At 39.2% G+C, this 20,210-nt stretch overlaps 1 protein-coding gene across 1 annotated transcript in view; it reads right to left on the bottom strand.

Moving 5' to 3' along the window:
• Window positions 1-19,497, bottom strand: part of PDE4D (phosphodiesterase 4D) — a 390,407-nt gene extending 370,910 nt beyond the window's left edge. Inside the window, exon 1 of the mRNA XM_090132456.1 lies at window positions 19,073-19,497. Coding sequence (XP_089988582.1) covers window positions 19,073-19,473 — 401 coding nt within the window. The 5' untranslated portion in view covers window positions 19,474-19,497. The remainder of the gene's footprint in view (window positions 1-19,072) is intronic.
• Between the last annotated feature and the right edge of the window lie 713 nt (window positions 19,498-20,210).

The raw sequence follows: 20,210 nt of genomic DNA, 5'->3' as shown, positions 1-20,210 counted from the left end.
CACTGTAATCTCATCAGAAAATATCTGGAACAGTATACACTGGTATTTGCATCCAAATTGTTACATTATCATTATTCAAAATACTGATTAGTTATACTCTGGGATCATGTTACATCCAAGTGAACTGTTTCTGAATTGCCATTCAATATATGTTTTCACACATCCTGTTCCTCATTTTTATAATATTTTTTCTGTTAAGAAAGAATAGGAAAGCATCACTAAAAGCAGACTGTAGTGGAAGCAAAAACTTTTCAAAGGACGCACAGAAAGAAAAAATACTGCTTGAGGTTTTTCTTGGAGAAATCTAGTCCATTAACTTTCTCAGATCATCAAGACATAAATGTTAGCAAAAAAGAAGTCATGGTCTAATAGAGATTGCTTTTAATAAGAGGATTTGCCGTAAGGTAATAAAATGTATAAATGCAGAAGTCTACTTCTCAGGACGTTGACTGAGAGAGTTAAGCACAATAACCTACATGTTGCTGGAAGAACAGACTTTCCTGGTAAAATGAAAACAGGATTTCTTGAATACTGCACATATTATAAATAAATCTGTAGTTAGCTTTTTGCAGTACATGTGTGCACAATTCAGACACTCTGTACACATCCATCTGGTTGGGTTGTTGTTTTTAAATGTTTGTTCATTTTTAAATCTTTCTATTTGCTTAAAATCATAACATTCCTACTGAAATGTCTTACAGTGTATACATAGTTAGAAATAATAAGGTATGTGTGACCTTATATGTACAGAAATCCCAAAATAAAGTTAAATGATGCACAGCCCCTCTACACATGCAATTACTTAGCAGTGGTGACTGCAGCTGCCAAAGACCATATTTTGTAATAGATACTTGTCCAGGGATGTTCTGTGTAAGACAGTTAAGATCACATTAAAAAGCTCCTCTTCCTATCCATCTGCACAGAAAACACTAAAATTCACAGTATTGAATTACTCTAAATCTCTTTTATACACTTAGAATACTGCTGCAAAGAAAAGTATCTAAACTATTTCTTCAGTATCTCTTTGTCCCCGGATGGATTTACTCTTTCTATTGAATCAAATACAAGCTGCAGCTTTCACTTTAAAGGTTCTTCCTTAGTTATTTCCACCTTATTTTTATCATATTTCCTGTATGATGATTTCTAAACTAACTCACAATGCCAATCCTCACATTGAATTTTCAAACAAGCTGAAACTGTTCTTTTCTTGAAGTTAAGAACAAATTCACTAGAAAGTAAATTATAAAACCAACACATTAATCTCTTCTAAATTCCACTGGAGTGACTGTTTTCCCATGAGATTAGGAAAAAAAAAAAAAAAATCTGACAATATTTTACATGAACATGAATTAAGTTAATTAAGCCTGACTGAACAATTCAGTATGGGACCAAGTACTGTAGGTATAATCGCAAGTCATACGTACAGTTGTACATTAGGCCTATGACAGATAATATCTAATGACGGCATTTCCCATAAAATAAGCTTTCAATATCAGAACTAAACTGATATCTCCTGGTGAGAAACGAAACGGAAACAAATAAGAAGCTCATTTAACACCAACAAAAACCAAAACAAAAGTTAAAACTATCTACAGCACTTAGAGAACTTACAAATTTCCTTGGTTGTTAAATTTTAATATTTTTTGACTGATCCATTAAGTTCGTTAAGTTCCTCATCAGTAATGGAAAAAAGGCAATTTTATCTGATTCCACCACCTTCCTTTCTCTTAGATGCCCTCCTGCTCATCCCAAGAGAGAGAAATGCTATCAGATTATACAGAAATGAATGAACTCAGAAGATTTATAAAATCTCTGCATGCAGAAAGGGAAGTTTATGTCACTGGAAAGCTACAGGGCGCTGGTAACAGTACGTACAGAATGACTTGGAAATATGCTCCAATTCTGAGAACAAACAAAAACAGTTTTTCTGAGATCAACACTTGGTATTTTACAACCACACTGCCTTATAAAGATACTAAGACACTCTTCTCTTGTGCAGATACACTATACCCAGATACTCCAGTTTGAATGCTAACCTACTGTTTTAAGTAAGCAAGAAAGCTGCATGAAGGAAATAATTTTAAGGCACTTCTGAATTCTGATCCAGGTGAAGTGCCTATAACTGCTGCCTCTTTTATTTGCATTTATTTATCTGCTTGTATCTATCTGTAATCTCTTACTAGATAGCTAAATTTTAGCATCTTTAGTTATTTCTGTGGTTTGACCTTTGAAATGAGTCATCACGAGGTCTCAGTGCTACCAAAAATAAGACAGTGATAACATTCTAACTATAACAGATATATTCTATATATAAAATAAATGACAAGTTTGTGCCTGTGTCCATTAGTAAGTAATGTGTATTTTCTGGCTTTTGTAACTTAGAATACACTCTAAGAAATGAATTGTATATATGACTTTATATAACCAGCTCAGTTACTGCCTATTCACATACGATTAAAACTGTTTTATATGCACAAGTATCATACCAAATATAAGGATTTTTTTTCTGAAGAAAAAAGGAGAATGTGTGCTAGTTTTAAATATTAACACCTAATAATGTAAAATATGAAAACAATGCTGTTCCATATTCTTAGTTTCTACATAGGTAGAACTTTTATTAATCAAAACCAATGCTAAACACTTTCATCAATAAGGTATTTATTATACTATAAATCTTGATTTATGCAGCATAAAGCATTGTAAATTCTCCAGATTAGATTTAGCTCCTGCCAAATACCCCTACATACCATTGCATCTGGAATTTATTAATGTGCAGTAAATCCAAGGAAGTTATTTTACTTAGTGTTTAAAAAAATTTTTTTTGAAGGTTAGAACAACATTGTAAAAATAGTATTAGCTTTTTTAACAGAAATAAAATTTAGGAAACTAATTGTTGAAGAATCAAATTTAGCAGTTTATAATTGACAAAAAGAGATGTCAAGTATATTGAGGACGATATAGAGATCCAACAAGAGATCCATCTGAGAAATAAAAGTAATATTTTTTGTTTTTATTTCTTGATGTTAGTACAATCCAGGTAATAAACTATACAGCTACATCCCATTTCTCAGACGCAAGGAAATTAGTGCAAGTTTGATACATAATTGGTTAATAATCACTGTTATCAAGAAGAAAATAATAAATAAGAAAACATAATTGAATACGTCTAAGCTGTTCAAAATCAATCAGTTGTGTTTAGGTTGGTTTGCATTCTACACATATCAGAGTAAAAACCTTGAAAAGATGCAGTAATTCTAACCAACTTGGGCTTTAGGCATCTTCTTTAATACCAAAGATAAAAATAATATAAATTCATATATGTTGGTTGCTCCAAAAGTAATTCATCCTATTTATTTCCATGGAAACTACAGCAGATACAATGAGCACAATAATACTGTTTAATAGCACAAATTCTTACCTATAAAATACTATTTTACAACATATTTATCATCATTAGCCAATTCACATGGATAAACTGATTGAGATGTTCTTCACTACATTGCTTGACAGCTCTGCATGGCCATCTGAAACATGGCTTGTCTCTCATGTAGCTGTCTCCACCTACTGCCCTTCTGTGCTCACATCCACTGTTTGGGCTCCACAAACGTCCAGAGTTCAGAGATTGTCAATAGAAGCCATTTTTTCCTTATGCAGGAATTTCATGGCACATCTTTGCTTCATACACACTTCTTTTTCAGACACCATTTTGCCCCTCTGCTACCATATGTCACACAGCAACAACATGTAATGGAATATTGGTGGGAAGGTTCAATCTCTACTGCCATACCACCAGCATTCACTTCAGATATCACAGGCCAACATAACCAAATATAAGCCATTACTAGAGCAGCTCTCATACATATTCAGTTAGGTTATCATATGTAGGTTGATAAAGTTACACATATCTTTCCTCATGGCCATGAAATTTTATATTGGGATGCAACACTGAGGAAATCAATTCTACTCAACTCTTTGCTCTCTCTAGGAAACACCTGGCACAGGATCTTTATTTCTCTCATGTTGAAAATGGGACTGTGGAAGAGATAGTCTATTCTTTAAGATGCAGGGCACTTAAAGCTTACTTTGGGAAAAACAAGAATTTGATTGAGGCTATTTAAAGTAAGCACTTACTAAAGTATCCAGATGCTCAGAATTTATCCAATATTTGGAAAGATGAGGTTTGTCTTGCAATATTCATTACTGATTTTCTCTTTTAATTTTAATCTACAATAGTGGGTGTTTATTGCACCTAAACTAATTACCTCTCAGGTGTTTTTAAGGAAAAACTGGAACAAAAATCTAGAAGACTTAAGAAAAGATTCATCTTTCAGGATACTTGAGATATAGCAAGAAAGGGTGTAAACTGGTACTCTATATATCAAACCTGTGTTCAGCCAATCATACTAACACTACTAATGATGGCAATGACTCCACCATGTACCATCTTGAAAAAGCACTCATTTCTAAGTTAACCTATATGGTTGAAAATTCTTGGGACTGTTGGAACCGTATATTGCACACAACTCTCATTTTTCATTCTTTTGGTGAGAATTTGAGCAATATTAAGGCTCATGTTAAGCCAAAAATCTTTTTATTACTACGAAGATGGTTTTTCTTTTTCAATAAAATAAGCATATAAATAAGCTTGTTCAGAGAGCAATACTCTGGGATCTCTTGGCCTTAACAACTTCCTGTTGCAAAGTCTAAGATGAAGTTCAAGGAAATTTAGACTGCAATTAGATTGATATATATTGTTCCTGGAAGTAGAGACAGAGGCAGAAGCAGATGCATTTCACTATATGGTGCCTGGTAATAATGCATGATCTTAAAGGTGAGGTATATAAAGCAAAAATCAGTGTGATTAAGTTCAGTGAATTGATACTAATTGACATAGACTTATATATAATTTCTCAGCTAATTTTCAACTTATGAACCAGTGAAAAATATTATCTGGTTGGAAGGGCAGAAAACAGATGTGTTAAGGTTTCAGTCTACTCCTTTTTTAAGTTCCTGTACTCATTTAATATTGATCTATTCTTTCAATTTTTTCACTGCCAGTTCACACCAAAGATTTTTTTCTCTGACCTGAGTTTCAAAATACCACACTTTAAGATTCATTAACTCTATGAAATGTGAATATAGTTTGAAATATACTTTACATGAAAGTAAAGTCAAATGTTAAAATTCCTATTTTGGGCATTCAGTTTTCCTAAAACAAATTAAAAATATATTTGTCAGATCAGAATATTTTCCTCCTATTACAATCTTGCACTCCATTCTTCCTGGATCCAGTTATTAATTTTTCAACCACATTTAGAGTCATTAAAAGTTAAATATAACAAACAGAAAAGATTTAATGCACATTCTGGATAAGGGTACAGAAAAAAGTTTACAACTGAAACATTGCTGATATGTTTCTGCTTCTGAGCGTGATCCAGGTAAAGCTTAGTCAGTTGTTTCCACTTACATGAGTTACTCTATGTTGCTGCATTATTTAACAGATATAATAATTTTACAATGAATAATTTAATTATTTTCTATGTAGTTCATGCCAAGAAAAAAGGCACTTTAAGTTTCTTCTTCACCTTGATTTCTTTGAGTGTTCATCTGCCACTGAAAGACAACACTCTGTACTATTTTTATTATGTACACTAACACACTACTAAAGCATTGATGTTTGCTTGTTAATTCAGTAGGACCATCAAGTCACAAACTTTTCCTCTATCTGTATGTACAGTGAAAAATATGCCATCAAAAGATTTAGCAATCTAATAGTGCTTCCTACGATAATACTCATTTTTCATGCTTCATGAGCATAACAATGTACTTGATACCTACTCATGCGGGTTACTCAAAAAGTAATGGCTCTTATTTAAATCCATGAAAACTACAACAGGTACAAAGAATAAAATAACACTATTTGATAGAGCAAATTCTCAGCTACATTTTTTGCCAGCAATAGGCAAGAGCCTGTGCGCCACACTCATAAAATCCTGCACCAGCAGAGGCACCCAGTGTTTCACAGCTACTATAATGGCATCGTTGCTAGGAAAATGCCCACACAGTCCCTCTTTCATGGGTCCAAACCAGTCAGAGGGCACCAGATCCAGACTATACGAGGGTTTCTAGGACAGCCCAGCCAAGACTGGCAATGTGATCCATGATCTTCAAACTGGTGTGGGTCTAGTGTTACTGTGTTGCAGGAGAAAGGTTGTTTCCTTTTCAGGCCCCACTCTGGAGGTTTGAGCTTTCAGATATCAGTGTCACAATATACTGGTTGAAGATGATAGTTTCTCAGGGTTCCAGGAAATCCAAAAATAACACCCCTTTCCCATCTGAAAAGACAGTGCACATCACTTTATCACCTGAGGACCGCATCTTGAACTTTTTTTCAATGTAGAATTCATATGTTGCCATTAAATGAACTGTTTTGATTCTGGCTTGTAGTGGAGACACCACATCTTGCCACCAGCAATGATGCAATTCGGGAAACTGTCACTTTAATCCTAGTATTTTGGTTCAGTGGGTACTTACAAAGTTGCATACCACGTTCTTTCTGTTGCTGCATGAACACCTGTGGGACTCACCTGTGCAAGCTCTGACAGATTCCAATGTTGCCACCATCATTTCCAATGCACTGAAGCTGGCTGGTATTCAGCTCCATACACTGCTTCAAGCTTGCAGTTCTCTGACTCACATGGGTGAGCTGATTGAAGCACTCTTCATTCCATAGTGTGACAGCTCTGCATGGCTGTTCTGAACGTGGCTTATCTTTCATGTAACTATCACCACTGCTGAAACATGTCACCACCGCCCTCACTGTGTTCACATCTTCTGACGCACCTCCATAAATGTTCAGCAAGAGTCGATGAATGTCAGTGGATGCCATTTTTTCTGCATAGAGGAATTCATTGACACACCTTTGCTTCATACCCACTTCCAAATCAGACATCCCTTTGTCAGACTGCCCCTCTGCTGCCATCTGTCACACAGCAGCAAAATGTAATGGAATACTGGCAGGACATTCAAACTCTACTGCCATACCACCAACATCTGCTTTTGACAATGTGGACCAACAGCATAAAATAGGAAGCATTACTTTCAAGGCAGTCTTCATATTATTATAAGACTAGCAGGAAGACACAACTGGGAAAAACTGCAGAACTGCAAGATACCAAATTAGATAGCAATTCTTTTAGAAACTGATTCTGATTCAGTATTGCCATGTGGTCAGTAGAAATAAACAACAGCTTTACTTGCAGAACACTTAATCTATGCTACTTCACTCAACATTTCGTAGTTAGTGGAATGCTTTGATCAATTTTGGATGTATTATATATTTAAAGGTATGGATCAAAACATGAAAGAGTCTAGATGAAAGAAGTGACCGGAGTAGCTGATTTTGACATGAGATCTCTCCCAGATTTATGATTCTAAGACACTAAAAAACAAGGTGATTTTTGTATAAAATTTTAAGATACATAAAAACTTTGAAATACTTTTTGCAGAATGTAATTTGTAGTTTTTAAAATATTAAAGAGCATTTCCAGGAACAAAATAGACAGTGAAGATGAAATCTTCCTTAATCCAAAGATCACTGCTAATCATCAAAATATCAGTACTGGAAACCAGCTTATTCATACCTTCATGATGACACACAGCATTTCTCACAGTATGAACTGTAAGAAAGACCACTTTTCTCACAACTACTTGAAATCACACATCAAAATTACTGATCACCTTTCCTGTTACTGGAAAGTCAGTCAGCAAGCATGACTCCAAAGTTATTTAGTTGCTAAAGAAAGCCAACCAATCTCTGTAATGACTGAAGGAAGTTAATCAGAAAGTGATCAAAAGATGGTGAGATTAAGAAGACACTTGTAGTGAAGATTTAGTGGGTGTCATTCACTAAATCTTGATTTAGTTAATTTCTATTCCTCTAACCCATTATTTTATTTCTTAACATCACTGCAGTGCTATTATTTGATAAAATTATCAGTTTCTTTTGTATTTTTGTAACCAACATTACAAGTAAACAGAAATTCAGGTGATCAGCTCACTAATATTCTTCATTTGCTCTGTTAATCAATGAAAATAAAATGGATCATTAGTGAAGTTTCCACAGTGTTAAATATCTCAGAAGCATTTTTCTCCTCATATACAAGGAAAATTAAAAACAATGTACATATATCAAAACAGCTGCCTTAAGTGTATAAGGTTTTTATTTTCACAGCCAAACACAGTGGGTGCCTAAAAGTCCCTAAAATATCAGTGCATGGAGAAATGTGACTTGCTCGTAATCTGAGGGAAATGAAATGAACATTAGTTCCTGAAGAGTGTGCCAGTCCTTTTTGGCATTATCCTGTCGCTGGATGGGAGGTCACTTCTGTTTCATCTACTAATTTAACATGTCCAAAATTTGAAAGGTAATTTTCATAGCAGTTGATCTTTCATCAGTTTTTACAGTCAGCTTCTGTAGGAGAAAAGGGAACACAAATGCCTCCCAAAACATAGATGTGATAACTTGTAGTTGACTGAGTTGTATCTATCTAATGACTTCTCAGTTTCAAAATCTGACTAAAAATTTTGTCCCTCTATCTCAACATTTCAGGAGGAGAGCATTGGGGAAAGCTGACTTTTGAAGGGGGCAACTTTACAGTGTTCATATGCAATAGCAGACCCCTTGAACATAAGATCTGTAGTACTTGTTCTCCTGAAACAATCTGCTTTCCATTTCTAATATAATCTTATATTATTAATTGACTTCCTAAATCTAAATTCAGCAGTTGGATTTCCTTTGATGACTGAATATTTTTTGTTGTCTTTGAAAGTGTGTGTTTACATATATATGCAAATATCAATTTACACATAGATTTATAGGTCTTTAATGTTGTGTTGGTTATTTCTGGTTCTGAAGGAATAAAAAACCTGAACTAAGTTACTATTCCAAACATACTGAATTTTCTATTAACTTTTAAGATCTCAAAGATGGTAGATTGTCGCTTTCCTTTTCAGTATAGACTCATCTTTGTAGCCCACTACTGAACTCCCTCCAGCAGTTTCCTGTCTTTCTTGAACTTGGAGGTCCAGAATTGGACATAGTATTCCAGATGTGGCCTCACCAAGAGCACAGTAGAGGGGGAAGATCTTCTCCTTTGACCTGCTAGCCACGCTCTTTTTAACACACACAAGGATATCACTGGCCTGTTTGGCCACAAGGGCATATTCCTGGCTTGTGGCCAGCCTCGTCTGCCAGAACACCTAGGTCCTTCTCAGATTAGCTTGTTTGCACCAGATCAGCCCCTAACCTGTACTGATGCATGCAATCACTTCTCCTAGGTGCAGTACTTGCCCTTGCTGAACCTCATAAGATTCCTCTCCACCTAATTCTCCAGCCCGTCTAGGCCTTATTGAATTACAGCACAGACTTCTGGTGTATCTGCCCTCCTCTCAGCTTCATACCATCAGCACTCTATCCCTTCATCAAGGCCACTGACGAAGACGTTAAACAAGACCAGACCCAATACTGTCTTCCCAACTAGACTCTGAACCACTCTAAGCTCTTCCAGTCAGCCAGTTCTCAATCCACCTCACTGTCCACTCATCTATCCCACATTTTCTAAGTTTACCTATGAGAACATTATAGAAGACAATGTCAAAAAAGCCTTGTTGAAAGTAAGGTACTGCTCTCCTCTGAGCCACTGTCCTTGTCTCATCTCCCAGACAGTCATTCCATCATGGAAAGCTACCAGATTGGTCAAACATGATTTCCCCTTGGTGAGTCCATGTTGACTACACTTGATAACCTAGTTGTCTTCCAATTGCTTGGAGATGACATCCAGAATTGGCTTTTCCATCAACTTCCCATTAGTGGAGGTGAGACTGACAGGCCTGTCATTTCCTAGGTCCTCTTTCTTGCCCTTTTGTGAGACTGGAGTCACAGGGGCTTTCCTCCAGTTTTTGGGCTTCTCTCCCATTCTTCATAACCTCTGAAAGATGATAGAGAGCAGTTTTTATAATCACTTTTGCCAGTTCCCTCAGCACACACGAGCATTCATAACAGCCCATGGATTTGTGTGCATCAAGTTTGCTTAGGCAGTCTCTGACCAGATTCTTCTCAGCCAAAGGGAAGTCTTCCTTTCCCCAGACCCTCTCTTATCTCCAGGCTCTGGGGCAGTCTTAGCAGTAAAGAATGAAGCTAAGAAGGCCTTCTCAATGTCCTCCATTACCAGGGTATTCACCTCATTCATCTTACATTTTCCCTAGTCTTCCTTTTGCTGTTGATACACTTAAAGAAGGTTTTCTCATTGTCCTCAACCTCCCTCACCAGATCTTATTTCAAGTGGGCCTTAGCCTTACTCGTCACATCCGTGTAGGCCCTGACAATGTTGCAGTAATCCTTCCCGGGAACCAAAAAAGCTCTTCACATTTATTTATTGATCTCTTCACATTTATTTCTTCTTCCATTTGAGGTTTCTCATGAGCTTCTTACTCATCCATCTGGGTTTTCTTTCGCTTTTGACTGATTCTTACTCTTAGGGATGCACTGATCTTGAGCTTGGAAGAAGTGATACTTGAATGTCAACAAACTCTCTTGTGCCTCCTTACCTTCCAATGCTCTAACTCATGGGATGCCTCCAAGTAGGTCCTTGAAGAGGTCAAATTTGGCTCTCCTGAATTTCAGGGTCACAATCCCACTTACTTCCTTGTTTCATCATTACTGCATCCAAGGTAGCTCCCAACCTTCCTATTCCCAACCAGCCTTTCTTTGTAAGAATAAGGTCCAGCAGCACACCTCTCCTCAATTGCTCCTCTACCACTTGCATCAGAAAATTTTCTTAAATGCACTGCAGGAACTTCCTGGACTGTACATGCCTGGCTACTTTGCTTTTCCAGCAAAGATCAGGGTGGTAGAAGTTCCCCATGAGAAACAGTGCCTACGAAAAGGTACTTTCAGTTGTCTGCAGAAAGCCTCATCAACTTCCTTCTTCTGATGAGGCAGCCTGTAGCAAACAACTCAAATGGTGTCCCCCATATTAATTTGCCCCTTAATTTTCACTCATAAGCTCTCCACTCATTCATCATTCATTCCTAGGCGGAGCTAAATACATTCCATAGACCTGTCCTTTCTAAAAAGTACGTAGTCACAGAATCACAAAATCACAGAATTGCCAGGGTTGGAAGAGACATCAAGGATCATGAATCTCCAACCCTCTGCCATAGGCAGGGCCATCAACCTCCCTATTTAATACTAGACCAGGCTGCCCAGGGCCCATCCAACCTGGCCTTAAACACCTCCAGGGACGGGGCATCCACAACCTCTCCGGGTAGCCTGTTTCAGCATCTCACCACTCTCTCTGACTTCCCCGACATCCAACCTAAATCTTCCCTCCCTCAACTTAAAACCATTTCCCCTTGTCAATGGCAGTTATCAACCCTTTCAAAGAGTTGATTCCCCTTCTGTTCATAAGCTTCCTTTAGGTACTGAAAGGCTGCAATGAGGTCACCTCGCAGCCTTCTTTTCTTCAGTCTGAACAAGCCCAGCTCCCTCAGCCTGTCTTCGTAGGAGAGGTGCTCCAGTCCCCTGACCATCTTTGTGGCTCTCCTCTGGACCCTCTCCAACAGCTCCCTGTCATGGTAGTCATCCATATCTATGGGCAGACTGAGGTTCTGTGGTGTGTTCAGCCCACAGCAGAGGAGTTGAGGGGAGGCCTCATGGCAGCTGCAGTTCCTCACAGGAAGAGGAGGGGCAGCATTGAGCTCTGCTGCTTTCTGATGAGGGTCAGGGTGGGCAGTGGGGAAAAGTTCTTAATCAAAGGACAGTAGGACCCTGGAACAGGCTGCCCAGAGCAGTGGGCACTGTCCCTAGCTTCAGAGTTCAAGGAACATTTGGACACCGCTTTCAGACATAGGGTTTGGATTTTGGATGGTGCTGTGTGGAGCCAGGAGTGGATTCGATGATCCTTGTGGTCCCTTCTACCTTGGGCTCTGTGGTTCTATGACAGCATTCCAATCATTCAAGCTGTCCCACCATGTCTATGACTGCAATGAGATAATGACCTTGCAACCACACACAGCTTTCTTAATTCTTTCTGTTTATTTTCTGTGCTGCATGTTATTATACAGGCACTTCAGAAAAGAAAAGGGAATAGAGGTTGCAGGAATCTCTAAGGGATGCAAGAGGATCTCCCATTGCTATACGCACTTCATATCACAGGAGAGATCTAGGGAACATCTGTCACTCTTTGATTGGCCTGGCTTATTTCCCGGTTGGTTCCAATGGTGTGAGCACAGCCATTTTGGACCCCACCCTTCACATTCTTCAGTTTAAAGTGCATCTCACTGTTTTAGTCTACCAAACTATCACACCAGGAGGCACTAAGTCATTGGGAAGACACAGGAGAGAGGAGAGAAAAAAATAAAACGTATTTTGGGTATGAACAATAGTGGGAACAAATTGCCCAGAGAGGTTTTGGAGTCTTCTTTTCTGGAGATATTCATAATCCATTTGGATGCCTTATGTGTAACTTGCTTTAGGGAGCCTGCTTTAGCAGCAGGTTAGATGCTAGATGGCATCTAGGACTAGATGATCTCCAGAGGTCTCTTCCAATCCCTATGATTCTGTGATTCTGTGGGAAATTTCAAAGCTACATTTCAAAGTAATCAATAGATACTGCTTCCCTCACTGTAACTCCGGCTTTTCATAGCTTAAAGCTTCTATTCATCAAGCAACTCATTAAGGTAACAAGATCATTATATTCAAAATAAACATCAACCAAATCTAATATCTTAACTATACATCTTCCTACCAACTATTAAAGGTTAATATATTACCAAAAATGGAATATGCATTGTAAGCAAGCATTAATAAATGTACTTTCTTTCAATCTCCAGTAGAATTTAATCCACATATGGTGGTGGACCCACTATTTTACCAAAAATAAAATGAACTTTATTATTAGAAATAAGCTAATTCCCATTTATAAGAGCAAACACTTTTAGAAAGTAATGCTTTTCTTTTCTAGAGATGCAATATGCCCCACACTGATTAAACTTGCAAAGGAAATGTGACATTCCACATCTCTGCACATATCAGCTTTCTTTCAAATCTGTCCATCAGGGATATTAAGTGGGGTCCATCTAACACTTCTTTCTTCATAAAACACTCACTGTCAAAAAAATCAGTCTTGGAACTTACCCACCTAGACTACCTACTTAGCAGTCAAATGGTTTTGCCTTGCTTTTGGATTTATACATTCCTCTCATATTTACATTTTTAGCACAACAACATAATCTCACAGGTTTTCCCATCATCTACTAGCTCCAAAATCTTCTCTATCAAAGGAGCACTGCAAAAAAAAAAAAATAAATAAATGATTTAATTCAATTTAAGATATATTTGATATGGAATTCACTAAAGTTCTTCTGGTATCATATGCAAAATTCCGATCTACGTTAACCCACAGCAATACACTCAGGCATTGCAAGCAGAGCGTGACTGATCATCACACAGCTGAAACCATGACACCTTATGCTTCAATTCCATTATCACTTCTTGGACAGATATCTCTACTAATATTTTATACATTCCTGTGTCAAAACTTGTTAAAAAAAAAATAAAGAAGAGGAAAAAAATTGATTATATAGCTCCCATTAAAAAACACACTGTTTATAGTTTTAAGGTAGGTCTTCAATTACAAGAGTTAAAATCTTGACTATGACGGGCTTGACTTGCTAAATTAACAGGTTTCTGAATTTTATAAACTAGAGAATTGGCACCATGCTTCTGTAGCAAAATTTACACTCAAATCATTATATTCATACACATTACTTTTATAAGCTAATAGTTTTGTAAATTCCAACAGCATGAGAATTAATGCTATTCAGGATGTACAGATCAAAAACCTCTATCATATCTGAAGATATGAGTATCCTGAAACAAATGAAAATACAGTCCTTGTAGTCACTTACATTAAAAATATGAGTTTCTTATTTACTTTATCTTTACAGATAATTCATAAAGAACATTAATTCAATAATGTTTACGAAGTTGTAAAAATTATTTTTATCTTTGAGAGGTTAGCATATGCCAATTATTGTAACATCTTGATGCCAGTACCACTTCGTAGTAAACAAAGCAATAAAAAGCTGCCAGACAAGTAAACAACAAAATTCTTAATTAGCAACTGCTACTAAATTCAGAGTCATTTCTACTGGTCTATAAGTCTGAAAATATTTATCTCCCTTTATCTTGGGTTGTGTGGAAGCAGATAGGACATAATACATCAAGAACAGCTTTTCTAGTCTAGACGGAGAACAGAATGGTTTTTAGACTGGAAAGAAGGGTGTATTGTATTGGAGTACACAATAGATTTTTGCTAAGCTTTTCAAAGGTACCATTATTTTTCCAGGTGGTGTGTTTGTAGAAACTAAGCAGTTAACAGGCTAAATGAGAATAGCATTATACAGTATCTCAGATTTCAGAAAGTCAACAAACAATGTGGTAAACCTCCTATCTTTTCTTAGTAGAGAATAAAGTCTCTGTACCAGCAAAATACTATTACACTGCCTTCAGTGCTGTATGCTCTTTTGGTTTCTTGACTCTATGGAGAGTCGCAAGGAAAAAAAATGGTACTTTGGATATTTCACATAAGCTGTGCAGCAGTGGCTGCTACTTGGTTAGACCTAGTCCTTTACAAGAAAGGAAAAGGAAAAGGAAAGAGTTTTCCTTGACTGAAGAATTTCTAATGGCTGCTTAGGTGCTGCATCAAAAGAAGCCTGGCCAGCAGGTCAAAGGAGGAGATGTGCATCCAGATGTCCAGCCCTCAGTATAGGAGAGACGCAGACCTGTTGGAACACAGAGTTTGCACACCTGTTTCAGTTCAGAGAATGGTCACAAAAATGATCCAAGGGATGGAACATCTTCCTGTGAGTACAGGCTGAGAGAGCTGGGGTGTTCAGCCTGGAGAAGAGAAGGCCACCTGAGAGTGGATTTTCTTATCTAAGGGGGACTGTAAGAAAGAAGGAGACAGACTGCTAAGGGGTCTGTTGAGTAAGTAAAAAAGGAAATGGTTTCAAACTAAAAGAGGAGAGATTTAGATAAGGATAATGGATACAAGGAAGCAGTTTTTTTACAAGAACGATGGTGAACAGGTTGCCCAGAAAGGTGGTGGAAGCCCTGTCCCTGCAGACACTTGAGGTCAGGCTGGACAAGGCTCTGAGCAACCTGATCTAGTTGTAGGCGTCCCTGTTCATTGCAGGTACCTTCCAACTGAAAAGATTTACAGTCCTACACAGTTTTAAAACAGACACAATTAGGGAACAAGCACCATGATTTCTGGATTGCAAAGGCAAATGTTGCCTCACTGTTGTGCAATTGCCTGTGTTTAAGTACAGATGAAAGTTTGGTTTCATGAAGAAACTTTGACCTGTAAATCACTTCAGATAAAATTTACAGGGGAGCTACTGTAAAGACATAATATTCAGGGAAATCTGACAGAAAAGAAGGTGCAGATCTAAGAAATTAGGATGTATTTTAAGGGAATCTTGGGGAATTCCATGAGTAGTGGAACTAAGACCTCCGGTATTTCTTCTCTATTTTTTCCTGGTTGAAATTTCAGTAGTGAAAAATAGAACACAGCAAGATGATATGGCAAGATGATTAAATTGACATATGACTAATCGCCTTTAAAAATACTAGGTTTTTTTTTTCTTTTTTTTTTTTTTTAAGACAGCTAAACTCTGAACACAGACCATGCAATAATGATAGTTATGTGAGAAGCAAATAGAGATACTTGAAATTTTAAAAATAAATGGAATACCAGCTCAATTTGTTATGTAGAGTGTTTTTGTATTATCAGTTGAACAAATATTGGAGCTGATGTTTTTATTTTCCAATCCCAATAATCCTATCCACAGATACACAGTATCTTTTACTTTGTGACCTAAAAGTATAATTTTAACAGAAATCCATAATGACTCATTTCAGTTCATACGTTACGCATGAGAAAACAGACAGGTTAATTGACTTGCCCAAGACCACATAATAAACAAACAGAAAAAAAAAAAAAAAAAAAAAAAAGAACCAACATGCTCACACGTTTCTTCTGTGTTCTTTTCTCTTTCTTGCAACTCTCACGTATGTCAGTTCAAAGCACTTTGTGGTTTGAAAAAAAGAAGGAATAATCTAGACTCTAGGAAAAATACATCAGTCAATTACGATGATACGCTATTCTATGTAATGCACTGCCACATTCTATGAAAGAAATGCAACTCTACTAAATAAACTGTGTAAAAATTATTGAGATGATTATATGGGGCCAAAGGAAATATTCAAACATTATAAACAATACCTAATTTTCTGAATTGCAAAGGCATCATGTGTTTCAACTCTTTGATGCCATTTAGAATTTTTGGTGGTTGATTTTTTAAAATGTTAACTCCCTTTAGCCTCAATATTAGAGATGTACTATTCTGTTCTAACCCTCATCTTAACATATGCAATTCTTCGTTCCCATTTCTTTTCAAAAAAACCCATACCTGTTAGATATTTTAAAGTTTTCTATAAAACTTAAGATAGAAGAAGCTTCGAAGCTGTGTATTGTTTTCTCAGGTGTGTCTGGGTGGTTTTAACTGGGGTTTTAAGAACGATGATCTCTTGAGAGAAATTTAAAAAAAAAAAAAAAAAAAAAGAGAGAGAGAAAGAAGTTTTGGTAAGATTTTTTCATATTTGAGCTAGTTATTTTAAACACCATCCCCACAGTATGTTTCCTCTACAGCTCTGCACACCATTTTTCCACTCCCTCTAAACGAGAATAACATGAAATTTTCTGTAAGAAAAATCTATCAGCCTAGACCATAATAAATCCAAGGAAATCTATCAAGGAATAGTTCTTCTCATGAGTAAGACAGGAATAATAGAAATCTTATAATGATAAAGGAACTGAGCAGCTTCAAAAACAATTGGTGTCTTTTTCAAAAGTACGGGGATTTTTGCAAGCTATTTGTTTTAGAAGAATGCTAAGAATATACATCGCTTTGCTTTTCATGAAAAAGCAATTGACCCAGAACTTGAAATGAAAGTCTTGGAAATGCTAGGCTTTTTCTGAAATTCCGTGAATATATTCATAAAGCAATTTGTCACAGTTCACTTGGTGTTTCCATATTACAGTTCTTTGTCACATTCAGAAAGTTTAACTACAAGAACTTATTTTTTTCTAAGAAAGCTATGGAACAGTCAATTTTAGTAAGTTTCTTTACTCCACTTTGCTCTTGATTACTTCTGAAACAGAAGCCTACTTGAACCATTTTTATCAATCCCTTAAAAGGAAAATAAAAACCACTGACCCCTTCAATTTTAAAGCAGCATGTCTTGTCAAAGCAGCATGATTGCATGTTTTAAAGGAAGAAAAGATTTTAAAACTGAAAAAAAAAAAAACAAAAAAAAAAAACCCACCAACTTTTTGTGGAATTTTTAATTCCTATCTGAACAGTTATCATAGAAATTGTAACTTCATTTTTTAAATGGCCCCCAAACCCCAACAACAAAAAAAGATACATATACTATTCCCACCTTGACTTGTCATCCCCTCAGTAACCCATCAGTCATGGTGAAAAGGCTGAGTGTACTAAGCCAACCACCACAATTTACAAAAACATAACTTCTTCACATTCGGAAAAGAGAAATATATTCAGTTTAAAGATTGAACACATAGGTGTTGGGGTTTTGTTTTGATTTGCTTTTTTCCTTTTTTTTTTTTTTCCTATAAAAGAAATAACAGTATATTGAAAAGAGCACTAAACTGAATCTTTGTTCATTTTGAAGCATATGATTTGTTCTTTCAAATCCTACACTGTGAAAAAAATAACGCCATTAACTTTGGACAAGCATGAGTTCACACAAGTGATATAGACGTGTAGCCACAGAATGGCTGCTTGAAAGCCAAAGATATTGAAAGACATTTTAATGACTACTGATGTACAGCTTTAATTTAGAATTCCTGAACCTCTTTTTATTTCTCAATTATAGTCAAAGTGGAAACGAGGCAAGCATTGGGTAGAAATAGAGCAGCAGTGCCAGAGAGTATTCAGGTATGTCTCGCTGAGATTTATGGCCAAAGCTCCATAGTAAAGAACACAGTGTGTACCACAGAAACACACAAAGCAATCTTCACACAGAGAGGATTCTATTATTTATTCATCGAGCATATCATACTGTAAAAACCTGATTATCCAGGGAATCAAAAATCTAGAGGGTGAGCATTAAGTACTGTCACTCTGCCCACCATTCTCAGCAAAAATCTTTTATTCACAATGTCCGCTTAATATTCAAACAGAAGCCTGTGGCTTTCCACGAAAAGGAAGTGGTTCCAGCTACTGGAAATGAAGACAGAATAATGAATTGATCGATCAAATACAATGTCCTACTGATTGTGACAGAGAATTTGTTTTTAGAAGAGATGTCTGTGATAGCCATCAAGGGCAAAATAGGCATTGGTGAGCCACACACTGCAAAATACATCTACAGCTCATTTAACAGGGAACAATAGACTACTAAATGACGGACTCCTCCCTTTGGCTACGAAACCATTAGCCTATTTTCTCATCTAAGCCCATTCAAAGTAGCAAGACCCTAACCCTGGATTTGCCAGACTGCCTCCCACCTCCTAGAGCGCTCAATTATTTTAACTTCGCCTGAGCAGCACACGCATTCCGCCCTCCCCACCCGGCATCCTCCCGGGGAGCGCGGGCAGCGCCAAGAGCCGCGGGCAGCGGAGCGGGGCCGGGGCGGAGCGCGGCGGAGAGCTCCGCTCGGGGCTCCGCGCCGGCACCGACGCGGCCGCGCTCCCGCCCACGTGCTCAGCGTTGGCTCTTCCACCCGCGGACGGGTGTGTGCGGCGCGACGTGCCGACGGACCCGGCATCCCGGAGCCCCGGGCCCCGCCGCCGCGCCGCGCCGCGTCCCTCCCTCCCCTCCCGCCGCCCAGCGCGGCTCCCGGGGCAGCGGCCATGGCGGGCGGGAGAGCGGTCCCCCCTGCCGCCCCCCGCGCACGCACGGCCGAGCCCTCTCGTACCGTCTGAGCCCCTGGAAGGAGGAGGGCCAGGACATCCGCGATTTCTTCAGGCCGGGCCGATGTCCGGTCTCCACAGCGTAGGAAGCGCGGTCCATGGCTCGGCAGTAGAGGTACCGCTCGGTGTCCGAGTAGCCGCGGTGCCTGACGCGAGCCCCGGCCAGGCAGCGGCCCCGCGAGGCGGGCGGCGGCGGCGGCGGCGGTGGCGGCGGCGGGCCGGGGGGCGGCTGGTGCTGGAGGAAGTGGTGCTGCCGCAGCTGCGGCGGGTAGTGCTGCTCGTGCCGCCACAGATGCTTAGGGGCTTGGAGGCTAACGCTGCCGCCGGCGCCGTCGCTGCCGCCGGCGCCGTCGCTGCCGCCGGGCATCGCGGAGCAGCCGCTGCCGCCACCGCGCTCTGCCTCCATGCTGACGGCCGGGCCGGGACGGGGAGGCGGCGGCCGCTTCCTCGGGCAGCGGCGGTGGAACTGTGCTGAAAAGTTGGACAGCTCCTGCCGCGCCGCCCCTCGCCCGCGAGTGGGAGCGGCACGGGCCGCCGAGAGCTCCCGGCCCGAGGAGGGAGGCGGGGAGGAGAGGAGGAGGAGAGGAGGGGAGAGGAGAGGGGGCTGGCTTCCCGCTCGGAAATATTTAAAGCCGAGATGGAGCCGAAGAGGGGGAGAGCGGAGTCGGGAGCGGGCGGTGCGGTGGGCTTGGTGCGGGGCTCTCCCCGTCGGAGCAGCTCTGCCCTCCTGAGACCCGGCCCCTGCAGGCGGCCGCCGGCGTTTCGCTGCCGGTCGGGCGTAACTCCCGCCCGGGGGAGCACGAGCTGCAGAGACGGCAGGTGACAAAGTTGCTCGCTCTCGGATTCACCGAGAACTTTGCGGTGGGTTATAAACGGGTTGCTACTCCCTAAACTCCTCCTCCCACCACCCTACTTTCAATCTTTGGCATATCAGGTCCAGAAATCGGCTGTTTCCCGACTTGAAATCATCGCCTGGTCTGCCATGTTTCCCGATGAGTAAGCTCTCTCCCTCCTGCGAGTAATACTGGCTGTAAATCAATGCAAGGAAGGTTTAATTATAGTGGTGCTGAGCCTACAGAGATGCTCTTACATTTTAAACCACTAGTTCCAGGAGTTTGTGACTGCTGCAGGAACGACATTTAA

Source organism: Phasianus colchicus, chromosome Z (genome assembly GCF_987193195.1).
Source record: "Phasianus colchicus chromosome Z, bPhaCol1.hap1.1, whole genome shotgun sequence".
In the NCBI taxonomy this organism is placed as follows: domain Eukaryota; kingdom Metazoa; phylum Chordata; class Aves; order Galliformes; family Phasianidae; genus Phasianus; species Phasianus colchicus.
This window is presented reverse-complemented; position numbering and strand designations above follow the sequence as displayed.